Source organism: Pangasianodon hypophthalmus, chromosome 27 (genome assembly GCF_027358585.1).
Source record: "Pangasianodon hypophthalmus isolate fPanHyp1 chromosome 27, fPanHyp1.pri, whole genome shotgun sequence".
Classification (NCBI taxonomy): Eukaryota; Metazoa; Chordata; class Actinopteri; order Siluriformes; family Pangasiidae; genus Pangasianodon; species Pangasianodon hypophthalmus.
Window position 1 is genome coordinate 15,603,772 of NC_069736.1, and position 19,868 is coordinate 15,623,639.

Sequence of the window (19,868 nt, forward strand, 5' to 3'; positions counted from 1 at the left end):
TTTTTGTCCCCAAGTGAACAACTAAACTTTTGCAGACATATTAATTCTTCAGAAAACTTGAACAGAGCTTTCCCTTGAACATTTGCATGTCGTGTTTGAACAAAAACATAAAGAACACACAATTGGCGCGCGGTTATGGCGTTAGGGAGCTGGAAGGCGCCTAGTGATGACGTACACAGCCGGGCAGTGCAGCGCAGTGAGAAACATGGCCGCGTCCATATCGGAGCAGCTCGCAGATTTGTTGAACCCGCTGCCGAATTTCGCAGACCCCGAGGACGACCAGGATGACGGTATTTTAAACATAAATATCTGCTGTCTTTACTGGCTCTTTAAAATGTTATAAATATAAATAAAAAGGTTTAAATGCGAATGAGTTGTGTAGCACGCTGGGAGTGCATGGCTTGGTGGTTAAATCCCAAATAACTCGCTGGTCCGTATATACATGCACTACATAGGGGATGACAATAATGACGTGTGCGCGCTATATAGTGCGATAAATGTCCTGTAGGGAGCAATTCGGGACACAACCGATGACTTTAACCTGTTGTCAGTTATTTGTGGCTGTGTGTTAGTGTTTTAGCCAATTATGTTGTTATTGCTCGTCTTGTTGGCATTACATTTTTATATTTTCATGAGTATTTAACTTATTTTTAACTCTTTATTAAAAATTTAATACAATATATACCTTAGGGGCGCTATATACTCTACATAGGGCACCTATGTAGTGAAGGTGAAGCAATTAGATTTCAGTCACTAACATAGAGCTTTCTAGGGTTGAAATCTGAAAAAGCCATTTTAACTAATATTATGTGTCACGTGATCATTGCTTCTTCTTAAAAAAACAAAACAAAACATGTAATACCTGACACACACATGTTCTTAAAGTGAAACTCCACCCTGAAACTATTTAATATGTTTACATTGAAATAATTGGGATGTGTTTAGTGATTCTGGTGCTGATTTGTTGGATGGTGCGGTATTTTCGTGAGAAGTTAGGGGTTGTGTGCCGCGCTGATGTCACAGGGAGACACTGTTATCGCTAGCGTAGTTAGACTTCAGTGATCTCAGACATGACGGATAACACCCAGGTTTCTCTGTAAGCTCCGAAAAACAAAATTTTTTCCACTCAAAATTTGTAACATAAAGAGAAATCTGACGTAAAAATGTAGTGTACTTATATCTATACTGGGCTTGGCTTGGCTAGTTAGCGATCTATGAGATGATTAAAGATGACCGATGGTATTAATATGAAAGCTGACGCTTTGGAAGCTGATCTGTTTGAGTGGAGTATACAGATGAGGAGGTGAAACAGCTGGACAGACTAAAGGATTAAAGCACCGCCGCATCACTCTGTTTAGGTAGAGATGAAGCAAAGGTTACAGAACAGCATTTTGGGAAAATAGAGAAACATTGACCAATGACCAAAAAAAGTCAACTCAGAATTTCTTTACAAAATCGATCTTGGACGGCGTTGAAGTTAAGATGTTAATTATGATGTTTAATGTCGCTCCTTTTTTTTTTGCAGAGACCAAAGCCAGAGTCGTAGACAAGTTTGATGAAGGAGGTGAAGATGAAGATCTCCCAGCCAGTGGACTGCGGAAGCGAACAGTTGCTTTGCTGGCAGATTCGGATAAACGCTATCGTGGCAAAGTGACGTCACGCAAGGAGCTGCAGCAGGAGTTTGACGACTCCGGTGTGTAAACCGAATAATCTTTGCTCTCTGCGGCACTCTGTTACTTCTCCTGTTAGAAATCTTCACCTGCTTATCATTTTTGCCAGAATTTAAAAGCGTGAAAAGGGAATGTATCCGTTTTTTTTTTCTTGACTGATGCACTTTTACTTTTTCAGCTGATGACGATGATGAGGATGATGACGAAGAAACTGGACAGCTGGATGAAGTCATGGAAGATGATGATGATGATGATGACGTCGATGATGATGAGGAGGACGATGATGAAGATGAAGACGACCTCAGTGATGGTGATGGTTCACAGCTGTCCAGCTTGGTGTCGAAGATGAAGGGCGCTGACCTGAGCTTCCCTAAAGAGACAGACTTCCGCAAACTCACCGAGGGCATGGACGACCTGGGAGAGAGCGAGGACGAGGATGAAGGGGAGACCGATTCTGAAGGAGAAAGCGAGGAAGGCTCAGAAGAGGAATATGAGGAGGATGTTGACTCAGGAGGTGTGATGACCTTCTCGAAAGAGAAGGTGGATGAAGAGGTGGAGAAAGGCAAAGCAGTGAAGAATCAGCTCGGTATGTGGTCTGAGCAAAAGCAAGCAGGGAATTATGGGTGCAAAAATACATTTTAAATGAGTTAACACCTGTGGAAGAAAACAGCAAGAGTTCTAACAGTTCTTTTTCATCAACACAATTTATGGTGTATCACAGTATCTGATAAATATATTTACTTATAAAGAAATAAATAAATAAACAACCTGAAACACATTAAATATGTTTACGGTGTACTTTTCGTATGTGGCTAATGCGAAAGCTTTTTTTTTTTTTCTTTTAAATCTCTTCCTTTTTTGGCTCCACAGCTCTTTGGGACCTGATGCTCGAAGGACGAATTAAAATGCAGAAAGCCCTCGTGACAGCCAATCAGCTTCCTCAGCCTGACACGTTCCCAGAGTTCAAGAGCAAAGGCGGAGCCGACTACACCGGAGCGCTGAAGAACAGTGAGTGCATCTGATATTATATATGCGTATAACATGCGTGTATATATATGCGTGTATATATGCGTGTATATATACGTATAACGTTCTACCACAGCGCTGCGGAATTCTCGCTTCTGATTGGTCAGAAGGTGTTGATTTATTTCCTGTAGCTATAGTAACAGCTCACTCACACTTGTATGAGTTGTATGGCTGGACCTACAGCTACCACACGGTTCCTTCGCTCATTTCTGACGAAGGCTGAGAGAGCTGACTGCTGTATCCGTTAGCACCGAGCGAGCTTCGTAACAATCAATGCTAAAGCTGTACCTTGAAGTTGTCGGGATAGAAAGCTTGTCTTATTAACTTGAGAGAAAAACAGAGGCTGATGAGGGAATCATAACGTAAAGAAAAACAGAACCTAACTTGTTTCTTGGACGTTCCACAACACTGAATGTAACTATAAACGGATAAAAAGTACACCACTCCATCCCTACCAAGAACCGAGAATATTCTTTTTATTTTTTTTGTGTTAATGTTAAGCTGCAAGCAAGGAATTAAACATAACAGGAAAATAATCAGTGGCAGTGTTGTGTACTTTTTATCCATTTATAGTTCCATTTAATGTTATGGAATGTCCTTGAGCCTTTTTTTCCCCATAATAATCTTTTTTTAATAGTCCTGTTCTTGGGTCACGGATATTTCGCTTTGTTTTTGAATCCATAGCTATAGATGAATCTGCGTTACACTGCTAAATGTCCTTCTATGATTGATTAAATCTCGCTTTTATACACCAGGCAGTCCAGGCGGATTTCCACACCGTCAAACCCCCCCCCCCCCCCCAACCTCTCATACTTTTATGATCCGAGGCCGCACTCTGCGGATTCTTCACGCTGTGGACAATTAATCCATTTGTGTGCCTCCTTTCAGAGCCTGGCTGCTCCTCATTTGCATATTTATTGCCTTGCTCCTCTCGCCGGCGAATGATTGATGGGGGGCCGTCCTCCTGAATGGCGAGCAGGGAGAGGGGGCGGCGGCTTTTGCCGAGCTCGTGTACTTTTGATTAGCACTGAAGATGATGGAATCCTCGCACCCTCTTCCCTCTCTCTCTCTCTTTCTCTCTCTCTCTCTTGCTCTCTTTCTCCATGATAATGGATTACAGGATTGTTTTCTTCTGATGCGAATTAATAACTGTTGACACAGGGACGAGCGAAAGCCCCGCTGCAGGTTTTCTCCTGTATGACTGGTGGGGGATGAATTTGTCAGATTGGCAGCCGCAGAGGGAGGCTGCACAGATAGGCTGCGAGTTTTTTTTTTTTTTTTTTTTTTTTTCCCGACTTGCTGCTTTTGTTTTCTGATTTGGTCTGACAGGAGAGAGTGGAGTTGCATGCAGTGTTTTTAAATCCTCTTCTTGTTATTCAAAATTTACATGAAAAAAAAAAACCTGGCTACGGAATACAAAACAGAAATCGGAAAATCTGTCCTTTTATGCTCGGATGGAAACGTTTCAGTGTGATAAATAAGGAGTGAAAACACTTGGGGACATGCTGCTATAGGAAAATAATCAACAAGTTACTGTTACTAGTCTGGTGTTTATTATTTTCCAATAACATCATGTCCTGAAATGTTTTATGAAACTGAAAATTTGCTAGCTATTACTATTTTGTATTAATTAAAGGACACCACATCATACTTTTTATCCGTTTATAGTTATGTTTAATGTTGCGGAATGGAAAATTAGTTCCTGATACTGCTTACGTTCTCTTGCCAGCCTCTCTTTAAAAAAAAATAAATAAATAAAAAATTCTCGAATTTAATAAGACAAAAAATAATAATAATAATAATAATGCAGCTTGTCATGTTACCGAGAAACTCCTCTGTCTTGATACTGGAGACTCCTTCCATAAACATTCAATAAACTTCTCCTTACAGAAAGCACCAACATATCAACATTCTTAAAATAAAAACACGGTTTTTTTAATAATTAATGTTTTTTTAATTATTAGACTTAACCTTTGTGGAATTAGCTTAATGAGTACATTAATATAAACCTGCAGCTGGAACTCCTGTAGACAATTAATCAACACTTTTTGACCAATCAGAATCGAGAATAGATCAGTGCTGTGTATTATATAAGACCAAACTGTACACTTGCGCTGCTAGGCCATAGCTAGTTTTTGCTACCATACACTGTTTTGAAAGTTCTTTGTGGGGAAATTTTAATATTGATTGCATTTTTATTGGTAAAGGAAACATACTGACTTGTCATTTTTTACCAAAATATTTAGCGTTATCTAGTCTTGATGAGTGTTACTTGTCACTTCTGGAGTTGCTACATTTTGGATGTGCCTTTTTTTTTTTTTTTTTCTTTTCTTTTCCTTCTTCTTCCCCCCCCAATACACACAGTACCAGATCTTTTGGCACCAGGAAGCTTTATTGTGCTTTTTTCCCCCATTGGCCACCATTCCATGTAATATCACTATAAATCTTGGTGATAAGGATATATTTTTGTTGTAACACATCCCTAGGTAGGATGGTACAGTACCTAATGGTGTGCTTCGTCCCTGTGATGTGAAACATTGACCATGAGCATTTATTATATACCTTATTTCTGTGTTTAACAGGCCACAAAGCTCTGAAGGCTCTACAGAGATCTTTATTAGAGCTGCAGGACCTGCTGCTGTATCAGAACCCAGAAACCAGAGCCATCACACAGGGGAAGACATGGGGCCAAGACACCAGGTATCACACACCACATCACTGCCTTTCTGTAATTTACTGCTGATTAGAGCTTCATCTCAGAGTGTGTAACAGGAATTCTGTGCATCCAGGAAGCGTGTGTTAAAACAGATTTAAAAGGGTGGAAAGGTTTCTCAATCTGTAAACGTTCCTCCAACAGCAAGTCAGAGGAAGATGAAGAGGTCGATAGTGACGAGGGTGAAAACGAGGAAGATGGTGATGAGGAAGAAAAGCAGCCCGTAAGTCGAAGCGGACCCTCCAAGCGGAAGCTGGAGATGACGGAGTATCCAGACTTCATGGCAAAGCGCTTTGCAGCCTTCCAGCCGTACCGCGACGCCACGCTGCAGAAATGGTACGACAAGACACGGCTCACCACGGGCAAGAACAACAAGGTAATGGAGCACTCATCCATCCATCCATCCATCCCTCCATCTTCACTTCCACCTACCCATCCATTTATCCATCCATCTATCTCTGCCCCACTCCTACCTGTCTATTCAACTATTCTGCCTACTCATCCATCCATCCATCCATCCATTCATCCATTCATTCATTTCTGGATGCCCACCTGCCCATCTATCTCTGCCCCACTCCTACCTGTCTATTCAACTATTCTGCCTACTCATCCATCCATCCATCCATCCATTCATTCATCCATTCATCCATTCATTCATTTCTGGATGCCCACCTGCCCATCTATCTATGCATTTAGCCATTTACACCTGCTTGCCCATCCATCAATAGATCTGTCCATCTTTCTGTCCATCCATCCATTCATCCATCCATTCACATGTTCATCAATAAATCTGTCCATCCTTTTGTCTGTCCGTTGATCCATGCAATCATCCATCTATCTAGCTATCAATTCATTCATCAGTCATTCATTTATACATACATAAATCAGTGTATTCATTTGTACATCCATCAGTAAATCTATCCATCCATCCATCCATCCATCTGTCTGTCTGTCCATCCATCATTTATCTATTCATCTATCCATTTGTTTATTCATCTCTCCAACCATCCATTGGACCAGTCTTTCTGTTTTTTAAAATTTAAATTTAAAATTTTTTTAAATCTGTTTTTTTTATGTATTTTTAAAAATTTTGTATATTAAATATTTTTTTTTCTCTTCACTCATCCGTGCATTACTGCATTTCCTCTATCTGTCTCAGGGCTTCGGGGCGTTTGAGCGGAACATCCTGACGCAGGTGGAGCAGGTGCTGATGGATAAGGAGCGCTTGCTGAAGCGCACACAGACACGCAGGTCTGACTACAGAGTGCTGGGCAAACCGGAGCTCAGCTCTGTCACCACACAGTCCGGCAGCACAGAGCCTGAGGTACGAGCTCTGCTGGGGAGACAGACATGCAGTACACCTCAGTTCTGCTCACGAGGAGCTTCTGTACAGAATTTTACTGAAAATCTAGTTACTATACGGGCCATGGTTATTCTTTACACATTAGCAGATATAATCATTAGACGTGTGTGTGTGTGTGTGTATATATATATATATATATATATATATATATATATATATATATATATATATATATATATATATATATATATATATACACACTATATTACCAAAAGTATTCGGTCACCCATCCAAATGATCAGAATCAGGTGTCCTAATCACTTGGCCTGGCCACAAGTGTATAAAATCAAGCACTTAGGCATGCAGACTGTTTTTACAAACATTTGTGAAAGAATGGGCCGCTCTCAGGAGCTCAGTGAATTCCTGTGCAACAAATCCAGTCGTGAAATTTCCTCGCTCCTAAATATTCCACAGTCAACTATCAGCTTTATCATAACAAAATGGGAGAGTTTGGGAACAACAGCAACTCAGCCACGAAGTGGTAGGCCACGTAAACTGACGGAGAGGGGTCAGCGGATGCTGAAGCGCATAGTGCAAAGAGGTCGTCGACTTTCTTCACAGTCAATTGCTACAGAGTGCCAAACTTCATGTGACCTTCAGATTAGCCCAAGTACAGTACGCAGAGAGCTTCATGGAATGGGTTTCCATGGCCGAGCAGCTGCATCCAAGCCACACATCACCAAGTGCAATGCAAAGCGTCGGATGCAGTGGTGTAAAGCACGCCGCCACTGGACTCTAGAGCTGTGGAGACGCGTTCTCTGGAGTGATGAATCACGCTTTTCCATCTGGCAATCTGATGGACGAGTCTGGGTTTGGAGGTTGCCAGGAGAACGGTACATTTCGGACTGCATTGTGCCGCGTGTGAAATTTGGTGGAGGAGGAATTATGGTGTGGGGTTGTTTTTCAGGAGTTGGGCTTGGCCCCTTAGTTCCAGTGAAAGGAACTTTGAATGCTTCAGGATACCAAAACATTTTGGACAATTCCATGCTCCCAACCTTATGGGAACAGTTTGGAGCGGGCCCCTTCCTCTTCCAACATGACTGTGCACCAGTGCACAAAGCAAGGTCCGTAAAGACATGGATGAGAGTCTGGTGTGGATGAACTTGACTGGCCTGCACAGAGTCCTGACCTGAACCCGATAGAACACCTTTGGGATGAATTAGAGCGGAGACTGAGAGCCAGGCCTTCTCGTCCAACATCAGTTCCTATAAACACACTCCTCAACCTTGTGGACAGCCTTCCCAGAAGAGTTGAAGCTGTAATAGCTGCAAAAGGTGGACCGACATCATATTGAACCCTATGGGTTAGGAATGGGATGGCACTTAAGTTCATATGTGAGTCAAGGCAGGTGACCGAATACTTTTGGTAATATAGTGTGTGTATATATATATATATATATATGCGTGCACGTATATACTGTATGTGTATATGTCATGGACATCACCTCATTGTCTTTTTGCGTTTAGGCAGTCGAACCAGTGCTCAAAGCTAATGCGCATCTCAAAGATCTGGACGAGGAGATCTTCGACGATGACGATTTTTATCACCAGGTACGTATCTCTAAAACAGCTGTAACAAATACACTATAGTAAGAGTTTACACAGGGACTTGTGTAGTGCACAGAGCACATAAACAAAACATGTCATGTTCCACAGCATTAAATGTAACTGTAAATGGATAAAAAATTATGATGTCATTCTTTAATGAATAGAAAAATTGTGAACATTGGAAAATCACTGTGGTATAAGGTGTTTTAATCCTTGCGTATTGCATGTTTTGGTTACTGTTTTGATTGCAGCTTCTTCGAGAGCTGATTGAGCGCAAAACGAGTGCTGCCGATCCTAATGACCAAGTGGCCATGGGCAGGTGAGTGTGTGTGTGTGTGTGTGTGTGTGTGTGTGTGTGATTGTTGACTCTCCACTTAATACCCAAACTTGTTTTGTATCTCCACAGGCAGTGGCTGGCCATCCAGAAGCTTCGCAGCAAGATCAAGAGGAAAGTGGACACGAAGGCCAGTAAGGGCAGGAAAGTCAGGTATGCCTTTATTTACTGTTTGTTTGTTTGTTTGTTTTTGTTTGTTTGTTTATAGGTATTACATGCGAGGAGAGACATCTCACACTGAACGTAATCCAACATGGCAGGAAATGAAATCATTTCACCAAGTGCCCTTTATCTCTTTCTGTCTTTCTCCGTATTTATTACTTTCTTTCTTTCACCTGCTCTTTCTGTCTTTTTCTGCATTCAGAAATCTCCTTTCACTTACATTCTCAATTTATTTCTCTTCCCTGTTTTTCTTTCTTTCCTTCCTTCTTTCTTTCCTTCTTTTGTTGTTCATTTCTTTTTCCCCCTTTTTCCTGATTCTTTTTTTTTTCTCCTCCTTCCTTGTTTTCTTCTGTTTTTTTTTCCTACTTTCCTTTTTCTTTTTCTTGTTACCACTTTTCTTCCCTCTTCCTGGTTTCTTTTCTCTTTTCTTTTTCTCTTTCTCCTTTCCTTCTTTTTTCTTTTTTCATTCTTTCCTTATTCTCTTTTTTCCCCTTCCTTCCTTCCTTCCTTCCTTATTGGTTTCCTTTTTCATCCTTTCTTTTTTGTTTCATTTCTCTTTAATTTTTATTTAAAAAAAATTGGGATTGTGTTTAGGCTCATTATCTAATACCTTTGACCCTTTGTGTGTGTGTCTGTGTGTGTCTGTGTGTGTCTGTGTGTGTGTGTGTTTCAGATTCCATGTACACAGTAAGCTGATGAATTTTATGGCTCCTATTGACCACAGTACCATGAGTGATGAAGCTCGGTGAGTGAATTCTCTTTATTCTTTATACTTTTATTACTTACAAACATATCTGTCCATCCATCCATCCCTCACATCACAGTGATATTACCTGCAGAACAGTCTTCTGCTAATATCCCTAGGAATCTATAGAAAATCCACCCCATGATGGTTTGAATTCACATTAATTTAATTGTGATTTAATGCTTCCTGCAGACATGACTGCTGGTTTATTAATTATTATTAAAATGATACAGCAGATTTCAGCTCCTGAATCCACACTGTGTTTGCCAGTTTAAGTTTGCCTTGCAGTGATATATTGAGGATCCTGCTGGAGAGGGCGGTGTGTGTTTGCGTGTGTGTGTGTGTGTGAGCGAGCGCGAGTGTGTGTGTGTTTAATTAATGGTGCTGCTCTGTCTGTCTCTGTCTTTCTTCAGTGCCTGCCTGTCAGCTAACCCTAATCCCCCCTCAAACAGAGCGCTGGCAAATCAAACAGCCTCGCCCTCCCTCTGTAGATATACATTCATTAACACACACACACACACACACACACACACACACACACTCGCTGCCTCGCAATTTTCAGAATTTGTTTTTTGTATAGACACAAAGAAAGCAATTTAAGTCCTTTTCCCTTTTTTCAAACTTTTGTGCTTTTGTTGCTATCACTTTCTGACAGTAAATAAGAATGAAATAAACAATAAAAATAGTCTGACATGGAAAAGAGCATAAACAAGTTTTCACTTGAAAAGCAAAACTTCTAACTTGTGTATACTTTCATGAGCTTTTCTCTGCTCGCTCTGCTGTGAAGATCTGATCATCTTGAGCAGGGGTCTTCAGTCTTGTCCGCAACGGGCCGGTGTGGCCGCAGGCTTTCATTCCCACCAGGCAGGAGTCCCACCTGTTTTCAGTTCGTCTTGGGCTGCAATCAGCTATCAAGTGTGTCTCCTGTTTGGCTGGAATGAGAGCGTGCAGCCACACTGGTCCTCTGCAGATAAGAATGAAGATCCCTGCTCTTGAGGGTTTCCATATAGAATGACCAACAATGAAGCTCGTGTTACCGCATTGTGACCTTGTACCTTGTACACAGTGTTACCTCATACTTGGTGTAACCTCATACACATCATAGCCTCATACAGGATGTCAGCTCATTCAGGGTGTTACCTCTGACAAAGTGTAATCTTGTACACAATGTTACTTTTGACATGGTGTTACCTCTGACACGGTGTCACCTTGTACACAGTGTTACCTCTGGCATGGTGTAATTTTGTACATGGTGTTGCTTCTGACACAGTGTCACTTTGTACACAGTGTTACCTCTGACACGGTGTCACCTTGTACATGGAGTTACCTCTGACACGGTGTCACCTTGTACATGGAGTTACCTCTGACACGGTGTTACCTTGTACATGGAGTTACCGCTGACACGGTGTTACCTCTGACACGGTGTCACCTTGTACACAGTGTTACCTCTGACATGGTGTTACCTCTGACATGGTGTTACCTCTGACATGGTGTTACCTCTGACACGGTGTCACCTTGTACACAGTGTTTCCTCTGACACGGTGTCACCTTGTACACAGTGTTACCTCTGACATGGGGGAACCTTGTACATGGTGTCACCTTGTACACGGAGTTACCTCTGACATGGGGGAACCTTGTACACAGAGTTACCTCTGACACAGTGTCACCTTGTACACGGTGTTACCTCTGACACGGTGTCACTTTGTACATGGAGTTACCTCTGACATGTTGTCACCTTGTACACAGTGTTACCTCTGACACGGTGTCACCTTGTACACAGTGTTACCTCTGACATGGGGGAACCTTGTACATGGTGTCACCTTGTACACGGTGTTACCTCTGACACGGTGTCACCTTGTACATGGAGTTACCTCTGACATGTCACCTTGTACACAGTGTTACCTCTGACATGGGGGAACCTTGTACATGGTGTCACCTTGTACACGGAGTTACCTCTGACATGGGGGAACCTTGTACACAGAGTTACCTCTGACACAGTGTCACCTTGTACACAGTGTTACCTCTGACATGGAATTACCTCTGACACCATAGTGAACTCCATATATATTGCTTTATTCCACTAGCTAGTCATCTAGGAAAGTAGGTTGCTGCCTAGCTTATATAACCGCAGCAGCTGTACGCTCTTCTGTTTTGCTGCATGTGGCCACTCATATGTGCACCTGATGCACACTTCTGAGCAGTAAGGCTGCATTGAAATCATTATTGGTGCAGAAACATGACTGGTCCATAGACCACTGTACTTGATACCACCTTCAGCACTCTTTCTCATTTTAATGACATGATAAGACCTTGTTGAGGGTCACTCTGATCTGTCACGGTGGTGTTGTAGAGGGGGATATAGGTGGAGATGGAGGGATAGGAGCGGAGTCAAGGCATGGCTTAGAGAAGGAGGACGGATTCGGGTGCTGAGAGGATTTACTAAGAGGCTGAGGAGACTGATGGATCCAGTCTGGTGGTCACGGTCACAGTGCACTCATCCTGAGTGAGAGAGAAATCCGACGAGAAAGAGCTCAGAGAATTTTTTATCTCCAGGACGATCAAGAAGAACAAAACAAGGTTCTACCAGGAAATTTGGTTTTTAAGATTTCTGTCTCATCCAACACAAAAAGCGAGTTCTGTGGGAAAGAAGCCTCAAGTTGGTGTGTTGATACGGAGACTTGGTGATGGAAACAGCCTTTTCGGAATTACTGATGATGTAGCGAGTAGCAGTGCAATGAATGTAAAATCCTAGTGACAACATAAGGCAAAATTCAGGACACTCTGCATGCTAACTTGTACATGTTTTTTGTTATTTATATTTAATGATGATTATTCACGATCAACCATTTATTCTTAAACATTCGCTAGTGATTTGCTGACTTTTTCTCAATGCAAACATGATGTACTTTGATAGAAGAGAGTAATCATGTATACACTTCTTCTGTATTAACGCACTCAACAATTAACTTGCAGTATGTTATTACATTATGTTTGCTACTACTTTTTAGCCTAGTAAATTAGCTTTCTGGGCCACCAAACCATGGGCTTGGGCAGCACTTTGGAGCTTTTACTTGTCCGGTAGGCTGTCTGTTAAATTTAGTAGCAAGTGTCACACCTTTTGGGAATATTTGACATATCAGTGATATCAGGTGCTTTTATCATTGCTAGGATTGGAAAAAAATGAGTGATTATGTGGATGACATGGGTGTCGTCACTGAACAGCTAGCATGAGGTAGCTAGTTTGCTTTTTTGGATCTTTATTTAACAAGCAACATTGAAAGGATATTGAAGAAAAAAGTCTGACATGGCTACAGTTCCTCTGTTTTGTTTATTCAGAAAGAAGGAATGTATCTTCTTTTGGCTATTGGCTCGCGTTTTCAATTCGCACTAATTCACACTAATTCTCGCGAGATCAGAAATTTGCTTTTTTTTTTTTTTTTTTTTTTTTAAATTTTGATTTAAATGAAAAAAAAAAATAAACATTTAGTTTGTCATGCGCGTGGTGTTGTTTTTTAGCGCTTGTCATGGGAAAAACAGAAACACACTGTGACCTTTTCTGTTCTCACCCTCTCGCTCGCTTTCTCTCATTTACATAGCTATCAATGAACTACAGTAATAATAATGATGTATGGCAACGGCATCAGCCGGCTGACCACTGACCTTTGCAGGAGTGGGATTCCAGGTGACCTTTTCCACACACACATGCACACACACACACACACACACACACACACACACACACACACACACGTCTTCCTCTCCCCCATCGGCTCTGAACAGTGGCTGTGTAGCCACCCCCTCCCCCCCAACCCCCCACTGACACGGACCACTGGCCCCATGAATGTTAATGTGGCCGTATAGGAGAACACACACACACACACACACACACACACACACACACACACTCTGTAGGTATTCCATAGTGGGTTGAGATTAGCACTCTGCATTTAGTTCTAATGGTGGCTGGTGATGCATTTTGATATGGAGTCATCCATTACTTTCCTTTTTTGATCCCACCTGTGTGTGTGTGTGTGTGTGTGCGTGTGTGTGTGCGTGTGTGTGCGCGCACATGTTTGCCATGGCCCCGTCAGAATAAGAATGTATGCATTATATGATAATCAGAGGGTGCCATAATCCTTGCCACTACCGCTGCATTTCAAACAGGGATTGAGGATTAAACGGCCCGGCCCGGGACCCTCGGGACATTAACTCCCACCTGTGTGTGTGTGTGTGTGTGTGTGTGTGTGTGTGAGGGAGGGAGGGAACATCAGGAATAACAGGACTATAACTGTGCCCATAGGTTTTAAAGGTTTATATGAACAGGATAAATATAAATATATATATAATCAGGATGGATGTAAGGAAGAGTGGTACGCTTCTATAGGATGATGTTTGATGTTGGCTGATCAGCGCTACACTGCCACCTAGTGGCTGCGGTTTGAATGCGCTCAGGACACTCCATCAAAACATTGGTGAAATATCTAAGAGAAGATTGCCTTCATTTCTTGTGTGTGTGTGTCTAGGTCTGATCTCTTTAATTGATACTTTAACCACCTAAAGAAAGTAAAAACCAACAATGGGGGATTCTTGAAAATGAAATTGCACCTGATCAAGATTTTTAACAGTAAACAGTTCTATATGTTCTAAGAAATACACATTGGTGTCACTATCAATGAAAAGTACAGCTGGATATTTCTCAGAGGAAAGCGCTGTCTGCCCTCTTCCTCATACCTGAGCTCACAGACGCCCACGATTGGCTGGTGTGTCTGTGATTGACAGTGGAGAGAGAGGGTGTGTCTCTCGGCCCCAGGGTTGACTGTGGCATTGTTGGGATTCGAACTCGTGATTTCCAGATGATCAACATTAAGATTTTGATGAGCTTTTGGAGCTCTTTTTTAAAATTTTTTATTCACTCATTGAATTTGGCTTAAATTTTAAAGACCAGGTCATGATTAGAATGAAGAGTCAAATCGAATCAGAATCAAACAGGTTTAAAATGTATGAAACTGTTAATTGCCTGAACTTTGGAAAGATTCCTTCATTTGGAGCAAATGTTGCTAATTATTAAGAAATGAATAAAACACGACGGGCATGCTGTTACAGGAGAAATAATTACGACTTACACACACACACACACACACACACACACACACAGTGCAGGCCCCTGTTTTCTCCCTCACTCTCCTCTTTATTACTTTCCCCCTACTTTTTTCCCCCTCTCCTTCCTTACTTCCCTTCCTTCCTTTTTATATTCTCTTTTCTGTTCCTTTTCTTTCTTCCTGTATTTTCTTTCCTTCTCTCCCCTTCCTTTTGATTCCTTTTTTCTTTCTTTCATCTTCTTATTCTCCTTCGTTCTCCTTCCTCCTTTTACCGTTCTCTCTTTCCTTGCATTTAATTTATTTTTTCGTACTTTGTGTTTGTCTCCTCCTCCATCTCATTGTTTTTCTTCCTTACTTTTCCTTACTTTTTTTTTTTTTTTTTAAATCCCTCACTTCACTCATGAATATTAACTCCTCTTCTTGTTCAGTCGTTCCCTCACCAGTCTATCTTTTTTCCCCCACTCTCTTGAAGTTAAGACCAAAAAAAAATGAGGAATAGTTCAGCGAAAAATCTCATTTACACAGTTTTCTACTTTCTCCAGACGGATTCGATCAGCCGAGACGTCTTTGCTGTGTTGATGTTTGCCAAATGTTCATGTACTCGTGTGTGATGTGTGTGATGTCATTTTTAAATGGATTATTTTGTAATAAAGTTTTGTAAACTTGTGGTTTCTCTGTGTTCAGGTCCGAGCTGTACCGATCTCTGTTTGGATCCCAGATGCTTCAGTGATGCTACTGAGGGAGGTGTAACACACTGAGGAACACACACACACACACACACACACACACACTAAGGCACACACACAGACACACGTACACTAAGGAACACACGAACACACACACACACTAAGGAACACACAAACAGACACACACACACACACACACTAAGGAACACACACACACACACACCCCTCATTGTGCAATGAGAGATGCAAAAAGACATTGCAGTGATCTGGACTGATGTGAGCCGGCAGAATTTTGGGACTCGCAGAAAACAACTCCTTTTTTTTTTTTTTTTTTTTTTTTTAAATCTCATGTCATTGTTATTCTTTGCAAATAATTATAGAAATCAGACTTTATTTCTGATCTGCTGAATCTGCGTTTGTAATATAAAGTGACTTTTTTCACACAATATGAGAGAGAAAATTTCTTACAGCAGAAAATCGCATGTGCTGGATCTCACATGCTAGTGTTTGGTAAAAGATTTTATTTATTTATTTTATTTATTTTTTATATCAATGATGGGTCACTGTTACCTCCCTAGAACATCTGAAGTGTTTTATTCCTCTTATACCACAGCGATCTGCCAACCGTTACAACTTTTCCAGCTTTAAACTCACACTCACTGCAGGTTGACATTCTAACGCTCCTATTTTCCCCTTTACCTTTCCTCTTTATTTCTTTCTCTTTTTCTCACGTTCTTCATATATTTTACCTTTTTTTTTCTCTCTCTTCTTCCATTTATATTGTGTTCCTGCTCTTTTCTGTCTTTTCATGCCGTATTTCTGACGTTGCCTCTTCTTTAGGTTTCTTCTTTTTCTTTTATTTATTCTGCCTTTCTGTTTCCTCGCTTTTCTTGCTGACTTTACTTCCTCTCTGTCCTTTCATGCAGTCTTATTTCTCCTTTTCTTTCTTGTCTTTGTCTCCCTCCTTTATTTTTAGCTTCTTTTCTGCCTATTCTTTTCCTTTTTGTTTTTCTGTCTGTTTCTCCCATTATTTATCACTTCATTCCATTAATTAAAAAAAAAAAAAGCACTTCAGTCATTAGTTTTAACACACAGGAGACCCCTCTATCCCTTTCTTCTTTTCCTTCCTTTTCATCCTTCTTTCTTTAAATAATTCATTCTTTCTTTGCTTTTTTTTCTGCTCATTCTTTCCATATTCCTTTCATAGTATTGACTTTTGGTCTTTTCTTCATTCATTTTTCATTACTCCTTATTTTTCCTTCATTCAGGCCACAACACACTCAGTTCATAAAAACCATCAGACTCATAATTGGATGAAGTTGATTTTATTGAGTTAAAATCAGTGGGAACACATTCGCCGCCTTAATCACGCACTCCTCTGTTCGGGTCAGTCCTCGAGCCACTATCGTTTCATCGGTAGCACGGTTAGTGTAGTGATTCAGACGCTCAAACGTTACAACGGATTCACTTTTAATCCAGGTCTGTGCAAAAACGTGACCTTTCACAGAACCCAAACACTTTCAGCAGCGTTAATGACCCTATAATTCCACCCCGAATCCCTCCATCTGCCTCCTTTTTATTATGAATTCTCTTGTTTTTAGTTACTAAAGCATAGTGTATTATTTAAACCATTTTGCTCTTTCTAGCAAAAAAGAAAAAAAAAAGTTTGGTCCTAAATGTATAGTTTTGAGTTTCACACACACTTCACCATTGTTTGTTAGCACAAATAACCTTTTTTTCTCCAAACTACAATTTCAGTTAATAAATTACAGAGTTGCATAACGCATGATAAAAAAAAACAAAACAACACCATATTGTGCGTGTAACACAAGTATTTGTCAACCACACAAACATGTAAGGAAGGGGTTAAGGTGCATGCGGAGGTGAGCGGAGTTATGATTGTACTGGCTTTAAAGAGTAGTGTGTGTAGTGTTATAGCTTAACATTTTTGCTCTCTTTTGGAAGGAAAAAAAATGCACCTTTCTGGCCTCATCAGGGATCAGTTTGGGCTGATCACACTCGTTTAGACAGAAAGGACGCTACGGAAGCCCATTTCAGCTAGGTAGAAAAGAAAAAAATTGCAAATTCTGATTTATCTCAGATTTCTGATTTATCTCAAATTTGACTTATTTGATTGCATTTATTACTGTAAGATTGTTTCACTACTTGCATAGCCCTATAGTGTCAAAATTCTGAGAAAGCGAGTCAAAATATTGAGTTAAGTCAAGATCTTGAGACAATGAGTCAGACTTGAGATAATAAATCAGAATTTTGAGATAAGCAGATCTTGTGATAATGACGTAGAATTTTAAGACAATGAGTCAGAATTTGGAGCTAAATCAAGAGCTTGTGATAATGAGTCAGAATTTTGAGAAGGCAAAATTTTGAGATAAGTCAAGATAATTAGTCTGAATTGAGGTAATAAATGAGAGTTTTTTAGATTTTGAAATTTTGAGATAAGCATTCAAGATCTTTTGATAATGAGTCAGAATGTTGGGGGAGTAAATGAGAAGTCTAAAACAATAAGTCAAGATCTTGAGATACTGAGTAAGAATTTTGAGATAAGTCGTCAGAATTTTAAGACAATAAGTCAAAATTTCAGAATACTGCTGTCACCCAAAATAAAGGAAAAATATATTATACAGTGTTTTTCTTTTCTACCTGGTGGAAATGGATTTGCGGCTTCCGAAGTGGCTGTGTTCAGAGCATTAAAAAAACCGAGCCTAAGGGAACATTAAAGACAAAAATAAACACCTTTTATAACATCAATATGACACATTGCTCTTTGACTACAATCAGTATCAGTCTTTTTTTTTTTTTTTTTTTTTTTTGTAATCACATTGGTCTCTGCTTGTCTAGTTTCGTTTTTTAATTTACACGTGATTAACAAGTGCAATTCTACGACAAATTTGGACTTGCGCTTCCCAAAAATGTACACAGTGAAGTTCTCACCATGAAGTTTTACCACTGAGACGAGTGAGAGACAATACAGTTATAGTCCAGAATCATAGCCACCATGCTGGTGTGTCGGCTCCTCTTGGGGTGTGTGTGTGTGTGTGTGTGTGTGTGTGTGTGTGTGTGTGTGTGTGTGTGTGTGTGTGTGTGTGTGTGTGTGTGTGTGTGTGTGTGTGTGTGTGTGTGTGGTGTTCAGGAGGAGTTTGGCGTGTCCATGGTGGAGAGGATGCGCACCACCTCGGCCCGCTGCGTGGGGGAGATGTGCTGCGTCATGTGCACGATGGAGTCCATGGCCACCTCGGGGTTCGCCTGAACCAGACTGAAGGATAGAGAGAGAGAGAGAGAGAGGGGGGGGGAGACATTAGCATATTTCATAGACTTGTTTTGGTTTTCTTTGTTCGTTGTGTATGTTGTGAATTATTAATGTTATTAAGAAGAAAAGAAAAGAAGCTAGATGGATAGACAAACAGAAATAAAGACATAGAAGGAAAGCTAGCTTGTCTATAAAAATAAACATGCTGCAATAGAGTGCTAAAGGTAAAGAAGAATTAAAAATAAAAGTGGAAAGACAGTGCAGTGAGACAGGTAGAGGGAGGGACAGACAGTGTTTGGATGATTAAAGAGAGAAAATGATGGATACTTTCATAAGTGGATGGGGGTGTAGAAAGAAAGATAGATGTATGGATGGAAAAATGGGTACAGACAGACAGATGTACAGAGGAACAGACAGGCCACAGACAGACAGATGAATGGATGGACAGAGAGGGCAGAGACAGACAGATGTACGGATGCACAGACAAAGGCAGATGGACAGACTGATAGGCATATGTAAGAATGGACAGACGTATAGGCAGATGTGCACAGATGTATGGACAGACAGATGTATGAATGGATAGCTGGGTGCACAGACAGACAGACAGACAGACAGGTAGATGTAGGGATGGATAGATGAGTGTACAGACAGACAGTTTGATAGGGGCAAATACATCCAGGCGGATGTACAGATGGACAGGCAGGTGTACAGAGAGACAGCTGAATAGATAAACAGGTAGACAGAGAGATAGACAGATGGATGGATGGATGGATGCATAGACAGGCAAAGACAATGAGAGGGGAAAAACTGAGGCAATGAGCAGAAAGATGACTTTGAAAGTCCCTCCAGACTCATGTCTATTTTAATACATAGAGGGCAGAGGAAAAAAAAAGAAGACTGTAAATTAGGAATGCTGCTGTGATGACGGGAGACGTTACCTGCGGATCTGTTTGAGAAGGTGATCCCTGCGGATGTACTTAATGTTCTCATCGATGACAGACCGTGCTCCTTCCTCCTCCGTCAGCTGCTTCTCCAACCACTCCACCACGTCCTCATTACTGTCCCATAAATACGCCTGAGACACACACACGTATACAGAAAAGTAATTATGAAATGCACCAAGAATTCTTTTAAACTTTGTCAGACTAAATAAACTGCTTTTGAAGAATGTGTGTGTATTTGATGATCATCACAGTCCAAATTTTAATAAAACGCTCTCTTGATTAGGGCCCTACAGATAAATCCAGGCTGATTT

At 40.8% G+C, this 19,868-nt stretch overlaps 2 protein-coding genes across 12 annotated transcripts in view; one reads left to right on the top strand and one right to left on the bottom strand.

The window, feature by feature from the left end:
- The first annotated feature begins 126 nt into the window (after window positions 1-126).
- On the top strand, window positions 127-15,791 carry aatf (apoptosis antagonizing transcription factor). The gene is made up of 12 exons (XM_034300732.2): window positions 127-290; window positions 1,526-1,693; window positions 1,849-2,256; window positions 2,541-2,678; window positions 5,279-5,396; window positions 5,554-5,785; window positions 6,569-6,733; window positions 8,239-8,322; window positions 8,571-8,638; window positions 8,726-8,806; window positions 9,489-9,560; window positions 15,344-15,791. Exons 1-12 carry the CDS (start codon window positions 167-169, stop codon window positions 15,387-15,389), a joined length of 1,704 nt encoding a protein of 567 aa, XP_034156623.2. The 5' UTR covers window positions 127-166; the 3' UTR covers window positions 15,390-15,791.
- Window positions 15,792-16,654: 863 nt separating this feature from the next.
- acaca (acetyl-CoA carboxylase alpha) overlaps window positions 16,655-19,868 on the bottom strand; it is a 40,607-nt gene continuing 37,393 nt past the window's right edge. For 10 of the 11 annotated variants that reach the window (XM_034300730.2, XM_034300727.2, XM_034300729.2 and 7 more), the window contains 2 exons: window positions 19,552-19,688; window positions 16,655-18,619 (listed from right to left, as the gene is read on the bottom strand). In XM_034300730.2, the coding sequence (XP_034156621.2) occupies window positions 18,493-18,619; window positions 19,552-19,688 (264 nt within the window). In that variant the 3' untranslated portion in view covers window positions 16,655-18,492. Of the gene's footprint in view, window positions 18,620-19,547; window positions 19,689-19,868 lie in introns of those variants that run through there. The other variant, XM_026922232.3, reaches the window with a different exon arrangement.

Bases quoted from the DNA above. Each gene is read 5' to 3' on its own strand.
- aatf (XM_034300732.2), top strand. From the start codon at position 167: ATGACGTACACAGCCGGGCAGTGCAGCGCAGTGAGAAACATGGCCGCG. The intron at 5,397-5,553 runs GTATCACACACC...TTCCTCCAACAG, and splicing joins ACATGGGGCCAAGACACCAG to CAAGTCAGAGGAAGATGAAG. The intron at 8,323-8,570 runs GTACGTATCTCT...TTTTGATTGCAG, and splicing joins ATGACGATTTTTATCACCAG to CTTCTTCGAGAGCTGATTGA.